Genomic DNA, 17,934 nt, shown 5'->3' on the forward strand with positions numbered 1-17,934 from the left:
ATTAGGCTATATAGCCTAATAAATTATATAATAATAATAAACCTGGGTTTATTTCAGTTTCAAAGGAAAAGTAGCTTATGGGGCCTGAGCAATTCATTCAAACATTTAACAAAAAATATCCTTATTCCTCAATAACAAAATAGACCAATTTTAAATATTAAGCTAAATAAATAAATAAAAATAAACTTTACGACTACTTGTGCCCATGCAGGAATATCATGTCATTCACTGTTGAGGGCTTCAGTCTCTGCTCCAGTATGCGACCGCAAATACTGAAAGCCCTCTCCGATGGTGCGCTAGCTGGAATACAAAGTACATGGCGTGTTTGCTTAATCTCGGAAATTCGTCTTTTCCACCACTGGAGGACATCATCCGGTCTGTGTGCTTCTAATCCATCCAATTTGACATTTAAATATATCGCTATTTATGAATCGAATTACGCGTCGCTGTCTATGGTATCATCCGCATCCTCCCATTCCGCAAAGTCTATTTTATTTTATTATATATAAAGGTCTATTTGTTTCTAGTTCTTTAATTTTGTTAGATATTTACACTTTGCGGGAGTCCCGCAAATAATTTTATTTTCCCGCAACCCGCACACAATAATATCTTGCCGCCCGCGTCCGCATTCACCCATCAAATATTGTCCTGCGCCGCACTCGGTGGCGCTGGGTTCCGCGGTACTCCTGCGGGAGTGCAGCTCTCTAGCCGGGAGCAACTATTAGCTGACACACCGTTGTCTATGACTGACCATGTCTGCAATTAAAAAATACGTGTGTGCACATTTATAGCAGAAAATGATTTGTCATTCAGAATATCTCAGCCACTGGTCACCCTGTGTAGAAAACTGGCAGAAGACAAAAAAAAGCGTTCACTAGACTGTTGGTTTCAAATCAACATGCGAGTTACATCCCAGAAAAAAAAGTGATAATAGCCTTGATTTCACTTCTAATCTTCAGTTTAGCAGTTTAGTTCTTTAATCACGTTGAGCACTTAATTATTTAAGCACTTTAAGCACTTGTTATTGTTTAGGAAAAAACACTTTATTTGACATTGTGCTTTTAAATAAATGGTGCCAAACATAATCATTGAAGAGATTCATGTCTATCTCAGTCTGTTTACCATTTTTTAAGCACTTTAAGCTCTTTTTACTGTATTTTTGTTACTATCGTCAATATTTGAATTAAGTCTGTCTGGAGTTTCTCTCCAAACACCCCCCCCCCCCCCCCCCAAAAAAGTTCAGGCTCAGGATTTTTTTCCACTTTAACCCCTGCATAACCACATCTCGGTTTGAGATCGAGTTTACAGTTGGGCCCAAACTCCAGACATGCTAACAGAGAGCGCTCGCAGGTCACCAACCTGTCTGACCAATGCTAAGGCCAACAAGAGGGTGATCTTGAGTGACATGGTCTGTAGCTCAGCCGTTTGATGCGGTTAGGTTAGTGTTTACCTGTTCAGTGTGATGTGATGTTTTAGGTCCTCAATAACATCTGTTGTCCAATTTCACTTGCATTTTTCAAGACAAGTGAAAGGCTTAAAAAAACTGTAAGTGGATATTACTGAGGTATTTTATGTTGTAGAATAAAACATCAAAATATTTTGATCTCATGTTAAACACAGACCTTATTTCAAGCATTTCATACACCAAAAGGATGTTAAGGACTTAAGGATGTTGGACCTAGTAGTGCTAAAATGCTTACTCATTTCCAGGTTTTTGCCTGTAAAATATCCTTATTTATTTTTGACCAAAATTATGTACTATGTTTTTTGTTTTTTTGGACTCCTTTTTAAAGGGTTAGTTCACCCAAAAGAAAAAAAAGAAAATGTGCCCACTTCTAAGCGCTTGAATGGGAGTAGGTGGGTGTTTTTGTACAACAGTCCAAAAGTAATCAAATAAAGTTCACACATCCATAATGAAAAGTGCCTCACACGGCTCCGAGGGGTATATAAAGGCCTCCTCATGTAGCGAACCAATGTGTTTTTTGTAAGAAAAATTTCCATATTTAAAATGTTATAAATACTTTTTCTCACTTCTGTTGACTGTCATATGAGCAAACTGTTCTAAGCAGATGACATAGAACGTATGCGCTGCTATACGTGCCTGTGAAATAGGCGTCTCGTGAGTTTGTTTACAGGAGCAAAAGAAACAAAGTTTCCTTACTTTAATAAAAAAAAGGAAACCCAGTCTCCTCTTAGCTTATATCGAAATCCATTCTTCTATACAAATCCTTGTTTTGTGTTTGTAATTCGTGACAAGCGTTTTGTTTTGCCGTCTTTCCTCTATGCTTCCGTGTTCATCACTATTCACCATCATGTGTGCGACGCGTATATCCTACGTCTTCTGCCCAGAGCGGCTTGCATGTTCAACAGTCAGCGGAAGTGATAAAAAAGTCTTGTTTTGTTTATTTACATTTTTATGGCTATCAAATGAAGGCATAAAACATGAAAATGAAACTAACTTAATTTTTTGACCAATAAATGGGATTTTCTAGTCAAATTAAAACATGTTGTGTGATTATTCCTCAAAAAATTCAGTTTTATTAATTTTTCAACAGTAGTAGTAGCCCAGCTGTATTACTTACATTCTATTGAATGATAGTAATATATTTCTGCCACAATGTCTTCAAGTTAAACCAAACTTTTATTTTGACGGGTTGCTGTGTAAACATATGACACTACTTCAACTCAAATGAAAGGGTAAAATGCTCATGGATTGTATTTCAGTGTAGTTCTGGGGATGTTGTTCATGTATTTATGAACTCATTTAAGTGAGAAGGCAGACGCTGAAATAACCGCAGGCATTAAAAGTGCTTCAGTATGTGTTTAGTAGTGTTGTCAAAAGACCTGGTACTTTGGTACCAAGTCGGTACTAAAAATATTTAGATGTTACAGTACCATATTTGTTTAAGTACCGGTGGTACCGAGTACCCATTCAACCCAGTTCTTGATGGGCTACCTGAAAAAGCACTGAGACATGGCGACATCAAAATGAGGAAACATCAAACTAAGATAAAATGAAAGCATGCAAGTTTCATTGTGTTTCCCATACATTGATTTATTTGTGGCGGTCTGCCACAATATCAAATCTGACTACCACAAATAGATTTTCCATTACATTAGCAATGCACGAGTCAAAGTCGAAACCCGGTGCGGGTGTTTTTATATCACTGTATTTCTGAAGAAAACCAACGGTCTTCAGAAAATTATGAATGTCATTTTAATTTCATCTTGCGTGTAATGCTTGAGCAGCGTTTGTGAGCGCAGGCTCAGCGCTTATCTGATTACAGGAAATGTGTATAAAAGTATTTATGTTTGTATTTATCTGTATATTTTCATCGTTTTCACGGTGTATTACGGATAATGGAAAAGGAAATAAAGAAACCGTAAGGACATCAGTCGAGACTCTCCACATCTTGCTTATACCCACCGGGGGCAGTTATACTAGTGTTTAGTAAACAAACCTTTGCCAAACTGCGCCATTCATCCACACAGAGACATGCAGAACATGAACAATGCATTTTTAAAATGCTTTTTTTTTTTATTTCAGGGTGTAAGAAATCTAGCCAGTAGGAAACATTCAGGAAACCTGCTTGCTAACAGTCATTGTTTTTGCAGTTCATGGTTACGTTAGTGGTGATAAGTCTAACCAGAGAGCAACTAATTATAAATATAAATGGACTACTTCTCTTTTTTCCTTCCACTTTCCATACTACTGCCTACAGTTCTCATCTTTGTTTCTTCCTCTTTGTGTTTTTGTGCGAAGAGGATCTAAGTATTTTATGCTGTGCTACTGTACAGCGACAGAGCTGGAGATTTGTATGAGCAACTTCTTCATCAGAATCAGAAATCAGAATCAGAAAGAGCTTTATTGCCAAGTATGCTTGCGCATACAAGGAATTTGTTTTAGTGACATAAGCTTCCAGTAAACAGAGACAACAACACACAGACAAAAAAAAAAAAATTACAGGAGAATTACAAATTGGCAAATAAATAAGTGTATAAACAATTGTGCTATAAATCAGGGGTTTTCAAACTGTGGGTCGCGACCCACTTGTGGGTCACAGAATGGAACAAGGTGGGTCGCACAAAGTCACTTGGCTGCAGCTAAATTTGCGTTTCAATGACACACACACACACAGTTCAGTCTAGGGCTGCACGAAAGTGACGAGTGGGAACGGTGCGAGGCCGGTGGAGTGATTGGAATTGAGCGACACCTGCTCGACTCACCAGTCTCGAGAACCACGGAGGAGATCGGAAGGATACAAAAGAGGAGCGTCCGTCTCCCCGGCAACTCACTCCAGCCCACCGCCTCGAGCATCCTCCTTCGCCCTGCTCGATGGCACTGCGGATTCACCTCAGTGCCGAGGGATCTTCGGCACCGCGTCCCTCCTTCCTCCCAGGCTTCGGCACCAGTCTAACACATTAAAAACTTCTCAATCACGGGAAGGAGGAGGCGGGAACCGGGAACCCACTCGTCACAATGATATAGCCCACCAACATTAATAAGGACTGCAATATCCTTAGTGTGATTTTCGAATTGCAATTAAGTCCGCGTGCTTTGCGTGTTTTGAAGCGCGGGCGCGCACGAGTTGTAATAACAGTGAAGGTCTCAGAGCAATGTCATTAAAAGGTTCAATCGGTCCGCATTATTAAAAGAGAAAAACTTGCTCACTTCAATACACTATATTCCGCATGAGATTGCATACACCAGAAAACAAATGTTACGAAAACGGTTTCAGGTAGGCCATGTTCATTCATTTCTATCGTCCGTTTGAGCTCTGTGCACTTTTTTCGTTCGGGAAACGGTTTGTAAAAAGCATTTCACATGTACAGGGTGAGCAGTGCACAAACGCAGGGTTAATTGTAACACTACAAGATTTAAACATTTCCACATAACAAAATGCACAAAAAAATAATGCAATACTCCTTGACGTATCATCTCTTTTTAGAGAAAAATTTGCCAAAGTTCAGAAATCTTTTGAAGATATTGCTGAACATTAATTTAACCATTGCTAAAATAAATTTCTGCCTGAACTTAATGTCATCCAGTTTTTTTTTTTTTTTGTTTATTTAAAACGAGACACATGTTTATTATTATTTTTTACCTATTTCACAATTATTTTAATCTCCAAACAGTTTTAGATAGTTCTGCTTTGCTTCTTATGCTTTTTCTAAAAAAAGTGTTGGATTGTGCTCCGTTCTCACCGACACACACGGAAGGATCGTGAATGCATTTTCTGCAACAAAACACAGCAGCGCAGATTACAGTTCACTGGAGTGAGCCTGTTTAACGTTTTTATGGACACTACATATTCTAAAGTCTGTAAACAAAAATTAAAACTTAAATATTAATAGTGATTTTTTTCAGGTGTAGGCCTACTCTAAAATAAAAAGGTTTTTTTTCTTAAATACTTCATTTCTGTCATCAAACTTTTAAGTAAGATTAGGCTTAAAGTAATATCAACCTTTTTTTTTCCTCAAATATTGTGGTGGGTCATGAAATAGATTACACTTGTCTAGGTGGGTCGTGGAATGGAAAAGTTTGGGAACCACTGCTATAAATGATAATGGAATAGGATTGAGTGAGATGCAGGAATGTTCTAGGATGGAGGGGTAACAAATAAATATAAGGATATTGCACATTTTTGCATAAGCATAAGTTTAAGTGGGAAACATTTAACTGTTCGTGAGGTAGATTGCCTGGGGGAAGAAACTATTCTTGTGCCTTGCTGTTCTTGTATTTGCGGCTCTGAGGCGCCGGCCAGATGGCAAAAGTTCAAAGATGGGGTGACTTGGATGTGAGGGATCCAGAGTGATTTTCTGAGTCCTTTTCCTCACTCTGGATTCATTTGTCATCAGCTGTTCTGGGCTAATGTGCATTGTGTCCTTGTTTAGCATAATCTACTTCATAAAAACATTCCTGCTGGCCTCCATCGCTCACTTCTCTTCTGATTCACAGTGGAATATTCCAGTGGAACAGGCTGGTCCTCTCCGAGATAATGGAGCATTCTGGCCTTGAATCTAGTGTTTGCTGCTTTGACCTGCTTGAACAGCATATGCTACTCAGATCCAGAGCAGCTAAATAGCACATTTTAAAATATTTGCTTCTTTTTTGTTTATCTATTTTAATTAACTTTTTTACCATTAAAAGAATGAAAGTTCATCATATTGACAGTTTTATATTGGAATCGAAGTATGTACAGATGTGTGGTTACTCTAAAATCTTGATGTTTCACATTTTAAATGGAGATAGTTGTTTACATTTGAATAGTTCAAATAATAGTTTTGCACTCTAATGATGAATAAACTGAAGCAAACTGACATGGATGTGATTTGAGTCAAAGAGATATACTTTGATATTATTTTCAGGGTCTATATTTTGTTTTGGAAAGGGGGGGGGGGGTTCCCCATTAGGTGGCTCTTATGGTGGGCGGGGGGTTATTTGAGGGGGGAGTTAGGGTATTTTTTTTTAGACATTTTTAAACTTAAATAATCCAACCTACAGTATATATTTCGTCACCCAGGGTATTTGTGTTTTACTATTTATAATGTTGTTGATTCATATTTATATTGTGAGGAAGATACTTAAAAAAACTTTCTAACTCTGATTTGAATTTATTTTAACTAAGAAAGAGAAGTGAACAGTCAGTAATAAAATAAGAATAGATTGATGACAAGTAATGGCACAAACATACAATAACAAGATACAAATAAAATTAACTGTGCTTTAAGTTTTTCATATAGGTTTAACAGTAATATTCAGGTACAGAAATACCACAGAAGCAGAATAATCTATTTAACTTTAAGATAACTGGTTATTCTTATTCTATGTATAAATAAACATCAATGACAGAGTAGCAGGTGTATTTTGTTGTTTCTTTAAGACCTCATGCACGGATCAAACTTCTACACATATATTTTGTTTCTCAACTGTTTACATTAACTTAATAGCCCATATAACAACAATGTTTAGTATAAATCAACTGTTTACATGAATACTCATCAAGATGGGCACTTTGACATTTTTGTATGTATTTAGCCGTTTACGCGCAAAAGTGTGCACTCTCAAACGTGTGCATCTCTATGTGCGCACGCTTTGATTTTGAGGCATCTCATAGAAAGGGCCTCACATTACAGAGAGCACTACTGAATTGAGCACTTGAATTGAGCACTTGAATGTTTAAAATTATAAGACTCAAAAGCACGTGCAAATGATACATTCCATCATCTGTCCAAGCGGCAACCTTCCACTCCCTCTCTTGAACCCAACATGGAGATGACTAAAACTTTAATTCCTTTACTGGCCACTAGAAGCTGGCTGCAAAAGGGAGTAAGTCCCATAGACTCCCCATGTTAAAATGCCCAACTTTACAGCAGAAAAAAAACATTTTACAGCCTGGTGAAATATTTTTTTTTGGTCTATATAGCTAATTTTACCCTTCATGACAACTGTGAGGGGAGTGAATTTTTTTATACCTCATCCGTTTAAATTATATTAAGCCTTAAAGTTCTGCATAATTAAGGGCGTGGCCACTTGAATGACAGGTGAATTGCCGCTGCTGTCATCGCTGTCGAGCTAGGTGGGCGTGGTTTCAGCAACCAGCTTTTGCCCATTTTCGATTATCCGGGAGTGATGCTTGGTGACGCACTGCCAAGATGGCAACGGCCGCCTCCGCTCACATTTACCTTTTTATAAACGCTCTTCGAAAACCAATGGGTGACATCACGGACACTATGTCCAAGTTTTTTTACAGTCTATGCATCTGTCGCAAGCGTCTTTCACATTAAAATATTTACGGGAATTACAGAAACTGCGGGAATCAGTAGAATTATGCGCAATTCTGCACCAAAATTCAAGCCCTGATTTTGTTGGTAGATTTTTACAAAAATCCAAATTTGTGAATAAAGCAGCGTTTGTGAGTGCAGCGCTGTTTAATGTACAGCGTTACCAGGTAAACAGCTATTTTACCACTCCAAAAATGGCACCTAATGCCCAAGAATGAATTTGCATTTTCATTCAGAGCCAAAAGACCAACAAGTGGGCGGGAAATATGTTTCATGTTGACGTCAAGATGAAACAGCTTGGGTTTTATTTTAAAAATGACTTGTTTCAATGATTCAGAGTAGACTCTTTCTTTTGATAGACAATAAATGTATACGTTGTACTTTCAGTTTTAAAACTTTACAAAATGTTTTCATTTACTTAGAGATGTGTTACACACTGTAAGAAAGGTAATTTAAAAAAAAATCCATAATGGGGCATTTTAAAACCACAATTAACTGGCAGGTTTTCTACAGCTTTTACTCAGGAGCTGTTTTTAAACTTGAAAGAAATAAAGATTATGACATTTATCATGATAATTATCGATGTTGACTTAACAATTTTATTGTGATAATTTTTTGGCCATATCAACCAGCCTTAGAACAAATTCTTAATTTGTAGTCACAATATATATTTTTTCTTCTGCATGTTATTTGTGGAACTTTGTTAAATTTGTTAAATTATCAGCAAATCGGTTTATAAAATTACTGATGCAGCAAAAAAATGCTAAATATCGTTGCGGATAATCTGTCAGGCCGATAATGGTCGACCCCTATAGAAGTGAAGCTGAGAAGGTGAGTAAGAGTAAAAGACCTGCTTCATTAACTGCAGACAACCTTACTGAACCATCTCCAGAGAGTCTGCTGCTACTATATCAGCTGTGTTTCACACGTTCACACTGACTCTGTGTGTGTGTGTGTGTGTGTGTGTGTGTGTGTGTGTGTGTCGCTGATGGAGAAATTTCTTCTCACTTGTGTAAACTGTGACAAGACCTAAAAGAAAAGAGAAAAATAAATCAATAAACAAGTTTGTGCTTCAAATTCAGTATATCAGTCAACATTGAGATGTTAGTTGAGCTCAGATCAGGTTTCATTTATCAGAGTATGAAGCTGTTGTGGAGGGAAAATGGCTAAAAAGTTGCCGATAGAGACATTAGCTCTTCATGTAGCGATTCTAGCTTCTGATGCGTGTTTCCCCACGTATCCCCAAGGCTCCCACGGCTCGGTTAATGTGCTGGAGGATGGGTGGAAGCCCTTCAATTATAGATGTGTGTGTTCATGCAGTGTTTGTGTTCCCCCAGAGTGCTTGCTAAGCATGTTTGTGTTAGGAAGGCCAATACAGATGTATCCTGTTATCTCACTTGTAACTGTGCCCACTATTGAAACTGCTTTTCTTAAACTGTCTCACACAACTGTAGCGCCAGACCATCAGGATGAGTGTGTGTGTTCCTTTGGGTCTAATTAAGCTGGTCAGAGCATCTCCATACTGCATGACTAATCAATCTTGCTGCTGGAAGACACATGCAGAGACTGTAACACGTACAGTAGGACACACATTCACACTCATGGTTACACTGTACTTACAGGGAGTCCAAAACAACATACATTATACTTTCCTAAAAACACTTGCACATTTGAACAGTGCATTTCATGTAGCTATAGCACATACAAGCTTAGGTTTGCCAGTTCCAATTATAACAACTGAAACCCTTCCTCCAGGAGCACTTGACTAAATATCCTTTTAACAAGAAGTAAGCTTCAGTGTATGGGCACTGAATGCGTGTGTATATTTAAATAAAAAACTGTACTTATAGATAATATTAATGAAATAAAAGGCCACCTAAGTATACTTGAAGACAGCACACTTTCATGACCGTTTCTTAAAATACTTAAGTAAGCATTAAAGTAATAATGTCTAGCTATGACTAACCACAAAAGTCTATTTAAATATAAATCCTGCATGTTCTGCGTTACTCTGTACATGAATTGCGCAGACGCTAGGTTTCACTTTTTACACATATAACGTTACTGAAGTGTGTGACACTCGCTGTGATTTCAGCGTCTGCCGTCTCACTAAATGAGGATGAAAACACATGAACAAAACTGCTCTGAGAGAGCCTTCATGCGTATCTGACCATTTGATTTGAGTAAAACTAGCATCATATCACATACACAGAACTGTAAAGGTATTCACGTCAACCCGTCTTTGTAAATACAACGGATTTTAAACAAAGTTTGTTGTACTTAATTTTAATTAAAAAAAGGAAAAAAAAGATAAAGAATATTCTACTAAAATATCATTGTTTTTTTATTTAGTATGTAGGTTGGGGCACAGGTCTGTTAAAACTATCGTTAATAAAATCATTAAGTTGAACTGGAATCCGAACCTGTAAATTCCTTGTGATCCTCAACCCTAGTGAAGCCTGTAACTCAAGGACTGTTGCAGGCGCGCAGATGGCACTAGGGACAGGGGGGACATGACCCCCCCAGATTCATAGTGACCCGATCTGTCACCCTCACTGTCTCAATGAAAGGCTCTATTTGTAAATAGAGGATTAATCTGAGTTTCCGCTATGTACAGTAGCTTAAGTAGTGGCGACCCGGCCCGCCGCTCCTTAAACGTGTACTAAACAATTTTTGAAACACGCTTTTGACCGCAGTGTGTCTGACCGAGTCCCAAAACACACTTGTAGCCAATCAGCGGTAAGGGGCGTGTCTTGTCCTGATAGCGAGAAGAGAGCGCTCAATTTGACTGCACAGGATGCATATTACATTACATTTACATTTAGTCATTTAGCAGACGCTTTTATTCAAAATTAGCATATTAGCAGATCGACTACAGATTGAGAGAGATTGCAGATAAAAAAGAGGGTTTACAATCAGGCAAGAGGTAGGACCCACATAAATATCGGAGCAGCTTTCCAGCAGTGGAGAGAAACTCAAGGATTGGGAAGGGCTCGAATTGGACGCCGAGGTTTCTTTGTTTCTTTTTGATAGGTGAGTAACGTTGATTTTGCGTTGTTTCACACAACTTATCCATGTTGGCTTTTGTTTGAATTTGCTTCTGTGTCATCTTTGCTTGTTTCCGCAATCGTCGTTGCCATGGTTGCGTATGTACCTGTGGGGTGAAAATTTCATAAAAGGGGCGAGGCACGGTGGCCGAGAGAGCTCAACGTGCTGCAACTTCACAAAACGCGTTCAAATAGAAAAAGCACCAGCAAATTAAGAAAACATATTCATCAGTTTGACAGCACACGTGCTCCAAATACTCACAACACAACAAAATACAAAAACAAGCTCCAAATGCTACATTTTTTTTGAGTATTGATTACCATTTGTATAACCACAGTTGTACAAATACCATGGTTAAAGTATGGTTAGAGTAGTAAATCCATATGGTTAGAGTAGTTTTTGTAAGGTAAGTTGTAAAAGTAAGTTAGTCAGCTTACATAACCGTTCACAGTTACCGTAATTGTGTATTTAGTAAGTGACACTCTTCCAAGTTCTTGAATCAGCTTTTCCTGACAATCTTCTCAAGGCTGTGGTCATCCCTGTTGCTTGTGCACTTTTCCTACTACACCTTTTCCTTTTAATCAACTGTCTATGAATATATTTTGATACAGCACTCTGTGAACAGCCAGTCCTTTCAGCAATGACCTTCTGTGGCTGACCCTCCTTGTGGAGGGTGTTGATGATTGTCTTCTGGACAACTGTCAAGTCAATAGTCTTTCCCATAAGTATGGTTGCATGTTCTGAACTAGCCCAGGAGGTACCCTGTATTTATACTCAAAATTAATCAAACCATTCAAGCTCAAAATAGAATATTAAAATTTTTGAGATACAGATTCTTTTTATTTTCTTAAGCTGTAAGTCGTAACCATCATAATTTAAACAAAAGAATATTGAAATATTTCAGTTTGTGTGCAATAAATCTAGAATATAAGAAAGTTTGCTTTTTTGAATTAAGTTACAAGACCTTTTCTATGATACTCAAATTTTTTGAGATGCAATTGTACTGTTGTCTATGACTGAGCTGGTGATTTTTCTGGACTGAATTTTTTTTACTGGTGAGCAGCTTGGTCCCCCCCCAGTTAAAAAATCCCATCTGCGCCCATGGACTGTTGTACGGTCCATAGAGTGATGCTTAATGACACTGACAGGGTGAAACACATAATGATCCTTGCTCGATGCTCAGTGGACAGTTTCCCTGATCAATGACCATCCAATTTCCAAACTCTAGTGTTATTCATAATCCATGCATTTTATTGCTGTGGCCGTATGAACTGGCTTTGAGGAGACAAGATGGGCTGCCTGATTTGTCAATAAAAAGACAGAAAAGGCCAATAAGCTGGAACGAAAAAAGAATACATAAGAAAAATGGCTTTTGACTGCTTTTGTAGCTGGAAATGTCAACATGAAATGAAAATGAACATTATTTAATATTCAAGGAATAACATTTGAAAAAACATTTGGCTTTACAAATGTAATTGATATCACCAAGCCTTTGTAAATGTATTTAATTTAAAATAAATTTTATGGTTGCATATTATAATTGTAGGTAAAGAGACTGAATAGAGTGTTACATTAAATGTTTTCAATACTTCCCTCATATTTTGTAATCGTTGTATAAGTGATTTCAACATTAAGTTTTTAGTGAACTGAAACAGTGACCACAGAGCCAGTATGAAAACTGAACCATGAGAAATTAGAAATCTTCACACAGCTAAAGAACTCTCTCTGACCTCCATCATCAGGTTTCTAATTCTCACAGTTTGTGTTTCAGGTGAAAGTGCACAGTAGTTTGGCTGCACAAGGATTCACTGGTCATGCTGTGCTTTGGAGGGACAAGAAGAGACGCTAAATAAGAAAGGACGAGAGAGTCGAGAGAAGAGACATTAGTCAGCAGCCGCTACCATGTCTCGTCATCAAAGCCGAGCCACCAGCCTGGAGGAGAAGGGAGCCACGCCCATCCACAAGAGCTCCACCCCCTCACACAAGAGCTCCACCCCCACTCACAAAAGCGCATCCTCTTCCTCCTCATCTCAGAGAGACAGTCGACAAGTAAGACCTGACAGAGTTTGTGCTACATCTTCAGAGTCGTTCAAGAAATGATTTTCAGATTCTGTTTGTCCATGTGGATTAACAATCAAACCAACCAACTCCGAGATGAATCAAGACAATAAATTTCAAGTGGGAGTTAACGATTCATCTAGGCACTGAAAATTGTTTTATAGGGATTAATAAAACAATTAAATTAATAGCAAAAAATCAGTGTGTGTATATATGTATATAGCTCACAGGTGTACTTTTAAAATGTAATTACATGTTTATGATGATGATGTCATCTTAGTAACTTTAGACTAATAAGATCTAGCCAACATCTTGAAATCAAATAACGAGTTGAATAATACACAATTTATTCTTTCTTACTCCACTTATATCCAGCATTTTCACTAAAAGAATAAAATATTTAATTATTTGTTTTGCATTAATTAAAAAAAGCTACAAAAAATAACAAAGCTAATGTGAGAGCGGTTCACTGACCGATCAATACAGATTAATACTGATTAATACACTTTAGATGAACCTGACCTCTCTGTCAGCTGTTACCATGGTGACAGTGGGAGGAGAATGATAGTTGTCATTAATGTAAACTAATTAGCGATGTTTGCTAAGGCAGCTGTCTTCTTCTGATTCATACTTCAAGTTCATTTTATTAAGTACACTCAAGTGTCGTTCAAGCATATTTTTCCAAGTGTAAATAAAAATCAGTGTATAAATCAAGTTTACAAAATCAATGGTCTAGCATGTAAGTTTACTCTCTCAGTACTTCTTGAGACTAAATTGGCCCACTTTTTAGTTTTTTAGTTTATGAACGTATACTTTTAAGTGTACTTAAGGTGTAATGGTAGCAGATTACTTCATATCCACGTTTTAGTTAATGAATGTACAGTTGAAGTATAATCTCAGTAAACTATTAGTTCTTATACCGCAAGTATAGTTGAAAGACACATAGTATTCATGGAGCAGTTGCAAAGTTTAACCATCATTGAGAGAAAGTGTATCATTTGCATATGTTTCCAAGTCTCGTTCACATTCCCTTGCGCTTCAATGTAGACGTACAAGACAAGTTTTCTTATAAATACAGTTGCTGAAGTGAACATTATATTGGATCCAAAAGCATCTTAAAATCCATCATATGAGTTTTGAGATCCGTTGGACCGCAGTTCTTTTGTATGTCATTGTTGAGGACATAAACGAGAATTTTTTTTAGTTGATTAAATTACTGTGCAGAGTAAAGCCTAATCAACAGTAAGAAGGCAGAATTGCATTCGTTTATTATAAAATGCTGATTATATATGTATAAATGAATAATTCAATAAGTGTGGAGTTTGTGCGGATCTTTTTCAGAATGAAGGATAAATCAGAAAATGCAACTTATTCTGCTGGTGTTGTGCATGTAATGGGCAAGCAGCACTCATGTTATCATCTAAAAGTGTGTAAATCTAGTTGTAGGAATAGTCCTCTCCTATCTCATGATTTGTGTGTAGAGCCTCACTGGTCTGATGTCTGTTTGATGATGTTTCTAATGAGTTGGGCATTTTGATCAGTTGGTGAAATAAGCCGTAAACAATTTCAAAATTAAAGCTGTTTTTTTACTGTGATGCCCCCCCTCCCCCAAACTAAAGTAGCTGCTACAACACTTCACTGTGTATATTCACTCATTCATACCCATACTAACACTCTCGTGGTTTTAATCTCGTTTGTCCCTTTGTAGGAGACAGATAGTTGGGAAATCATCGAGGGGCTAAGGATTGGTCACACTCATATCCTGAGGCCAGACAAACATGAAGGTTTTATGCTGAAGAGGAGGAAATGGCCTCTGAAGGGCTGGCACAAGGTTGGATATGACTACCACCAGCTGGTTTCCACTGGTTAGGGGTGCGTTTCCCCAAAGCGTCATTAGCCAACTATGGTTGAAAGTTTCATCGTTACCAATCATATTTCAAGGATTCGGTGTTTCCTGAAACCATAGTTCAAACGAACAGCTTGCGTGGTGGAACTACAGCTCTCGACCTGTGCTTAGAAGCATAGTTTTTTGTTAATAAGACATATTGGCTTGTATAAATTATGCTCTTGGGCACAATAAGCAATCTAACATGCATTACAATCTATATATTCCATTCTATCTAAATATAAATGCATTTTAATCTAAGTATTTTAGTGCGTCCCTAATAAACGGCATTTTTTAAGGGTGCAAATGTGCAATAAATGCTTAAGGGAACCCTGGAGTATGACATTAGAGGGAACTTGCGATGAATCAAACATCAAATGAAGCAACATGACTAGTGTTGTTTTTGGCGGCCTGTTTTAATTTTAGTTTTAGTCTAGTCTTTGTGAAGCTGTCATTTGAGTTTTTATTATTTTTAGTCACGTTCGTACTCTTTCAGTCTACTAAAAGCATTTTAGGTCTAATTTTAGTCAGAATTATCCATGACTATTTTCATCTAGTTTTAGTCGACAAAAACTGATGACATTTAGTCTAGTCATTCATTTAGTTTTAGTCAATGAAAATTGTATTGGTCTCTTTTTAGTAATGCAGTTCTATTTAACCCAGTCAATATAGTATAATTACCTAGTAGAATAAACGAAACCAAAATTTTATTTTAGCCAAACCCATTTCAAACAAGGTAATCTTTATTGTATTATTGTTACCATATAGTCTCAAGAATACATCCATTCCAGACACCGGAGGATGCTCTGATTTGAATTTACAACATTTATTTTATCAGCCAAACATGTTAGAAGTACACACATCGCTCCCTTATTTTCTGTGTCAGACTTAACTTAGTTTTTTGTTGTCTTCTCAATAAAGCCATGAGTGGGGCTTGAGGAAGTGACATCGCCTGCTTCTGTGCAGTGTGACCTGATGCCCTTGAAGTGAAACACAGGAAACACAAATACTGCAAAATAATAATAATAATAACATGACTAAACGAGACAAAATAACGTTATAACATTTTGTTTCGTCTCGTTTTGGTGAATGAAAATGAAGAGACATGTTAGCATAGTTTTTATTTTGTAAACCTTGTTTAGTCTCGTTTTTATTCATCAACAACATTGCATTATACATTTAATTATACTCATCATCACATGACCAGCATTTACGTTGCATCTTGTCTCGTTTTCATCACGTGATAAAGGTTCGTTGACGATGATATTTAGTCATAATTTTCGTTGACGAAATCAACACTAGACATGACGGGGAACAAAAAAGGTTCGGGAAACAGTCATGACTAACTAGTTCATTTCCACAACATTGCATTGTACTATGTTGGTTAATCAGCGAGTTACGTCATTGTATGGGAAACGCCCCCCCGAGGCTGGTTAAACCAACTTCGCCAGGCTAGGAGACCAGCTTAAACCAACAAGACCAGCAATCTTAATGTGTATTCTCGGTTTTGATAAACAATGTTGTACTTATATTTCAAACTTTATTCCTTACCAATTTGTATTTACAGTCAATATTGATTAGATACTCTTTTTTTTCTCTTGTCTTATACACAGCGATTTTTCGTTTTGGATAACGGGATCCTGAAGTACTCCAAATCTCCTGTAGATGTGAGTTTCTTTTAAATGTGGAGTGCTTGCAGTGCTGCTCGGTGAATAATAATGATGAGTTGTGTAGGTTGGTCAGAGAGAGACGGTGAGCTGTGATTGGCTGTGTGCTCTCGCTGTAGCGTGACTCAGATGAGCTCAGACTCAGCAGCAGAAACATCACTGAGCACTGACGCAACAAGGATAGAGGGAATGTGTGTGTGCAAACCTTTTACTTTGAAATACACTTTAAAGGGATAGCCCATCCCAAAAATGAGCATTTCATCATCATTTAGTTGTTAGATATCATTTTTTGTCTTTCTGTTGAGCACAAAAAAAGTTATTTTGAAGAATAGGTCTGATTCCCGATGACTTCTATGGTATTTTGTTCCATGCTGTATGAGTCAGCGAGGACTAATTGTTCGTTTCAAAACATTCTTCAAAATATCTTCTTTTGTGTTCAACAGAAGAAAAAGACTGACACAGGTTTGGAAGAACTTGAGCAGAACACGAGTATTAAATGAGTGTGTGTTTGTTTCAGATTCAGAGAGGAAAGCTTCACGGCAGTATAGATGTGGGTCTGTCTGTGATGTCCATCAAGAAAAGAGCTCGTCGCATAGATCTGGACACAGAAGAGCACATTTACCATCTGAAGGTCTGTGAGCTGCTTGATCTGTATGTGCACTCGTCGAAATATTGTGGAGAGAAGCAGCATTTCTTCAGACAGTTTTATGTCTTTGGGGTTTATTTGTATTCCTATTTTTCTTTTTGTTATGTAAAGGAGATCTGCTTTGGAACTTGTTTTCATGGCACCATCATTTATTCTTGAGAGTTATTCTTCCTAACTCTGTCTATGTCTGTATCTCTTTCACCTTGAAGGTGAAGTCTCCAGATGTTTTTGACATCTGGGTGTGCAAGCTGCGTCACCATCGTTTGTTCCGTCAGAACGAGATTGTTCGCTCTCCTCGTGATGCCACGTTACGCACCTTCCCTCCGTCGGCCAGCGCAGAGTCACCCCAGAACACCTCTTCCAGCGCACACCAAAACAAGGTCATTCCTGTCTTCAGTTTGTGTGTTCATGTTTTTGTCTGTAGCAATTATACATTTATTAAAAGTTAACATTAAATCAAATTTGACATTGTTTATTGGTATGCTTTTTTATTGTGCACATTTTATTCACATTCACTTCTAGCTCCATTCTGGCATGTAACAGCCTTTTTTCTCCCTCCAGTTCTCAATAGAAGCTTTATTGGTCACAAATGCAGTTTCATGTTGACTATAACAACAACAAATCAAATTTAAGCTTCAGGCATCTGTGAAACGTGTGTGTATTTGTGTGTGTATGTGCTCTTCAGCAGGGTAAACCCAGTGGTCCACCCTGGCAGCTGCCACCATCCTGTAGTAATGGACAGAGTAAAGTGGCAGCCTGGTTACAGGAGTCTGAGGAGATGGACAAGTGTACAGAAGGTAACACACACTTCAGTAATTAAGATTTTATTTTATAGCTCACAAAAC

At 37.6% G+C, this 17,934-nt stretch overlaps 1 protein-coding gene across 7 annotated transcripts in view; it reads left to right on the top strand.

Annotated features, from left to right (window-relative positions):
- The window catches only part of osbpl6 (oxysterol binding protein-like 6), a 70,431-nt gene that overhangs the window by 10,839 nt on the left and 41,658 nt on the right, over nt 1-17,934 (top strand). For 4 of the 7 annotated variants that reach the window (XM_059499539.1, XM_059499541.1, XM_059499543.1 and 1 more), the window contains exons 2-7: nt 12,605-12,882; nt 14,600-14,722; nt 16,390-16,443; nt 16,961-17,074; nt 17,299-17,469; nt 17,775-17,886. In XM_059499539.1, coding sequence (XP_059355522.1) covers nt 12,736-12,882; nt 14,600-14,722; nt 16,390-16,443; nt 16,961-17,074; nt 17,299-17,469; nt 17,775-17,886 — 721 coding nt within the window. In that variant the 5' untranslated portion in view covers nt 12,605-12,735. The remainder of the gene's footprint in view (nt 1-12,604; nt 12,883-14,599; nt 14,723-16,389; nt 16,444-16,960; nt 17,075-17,298; nt 17,470-17,774; nt 17,887-17,934) is intronic. The other 3 variants (XM_059499540.1, XM_059499542.1, XM_059499545.1) reach the window with 1 other exon arrangement.

This window comes from Carassius carassius, chromosome 19 (genome assembly GCF_963082965.1).
Source record: "Carassius carassius chromosome 19, fCarCar2.1, whole genome shotgun sequence".
NCBI lineage: Eukaryota > Metazoa > Chordata > Actinopteri > Cypriniformes > Cyprinidae > Carassius > Carassius carassius.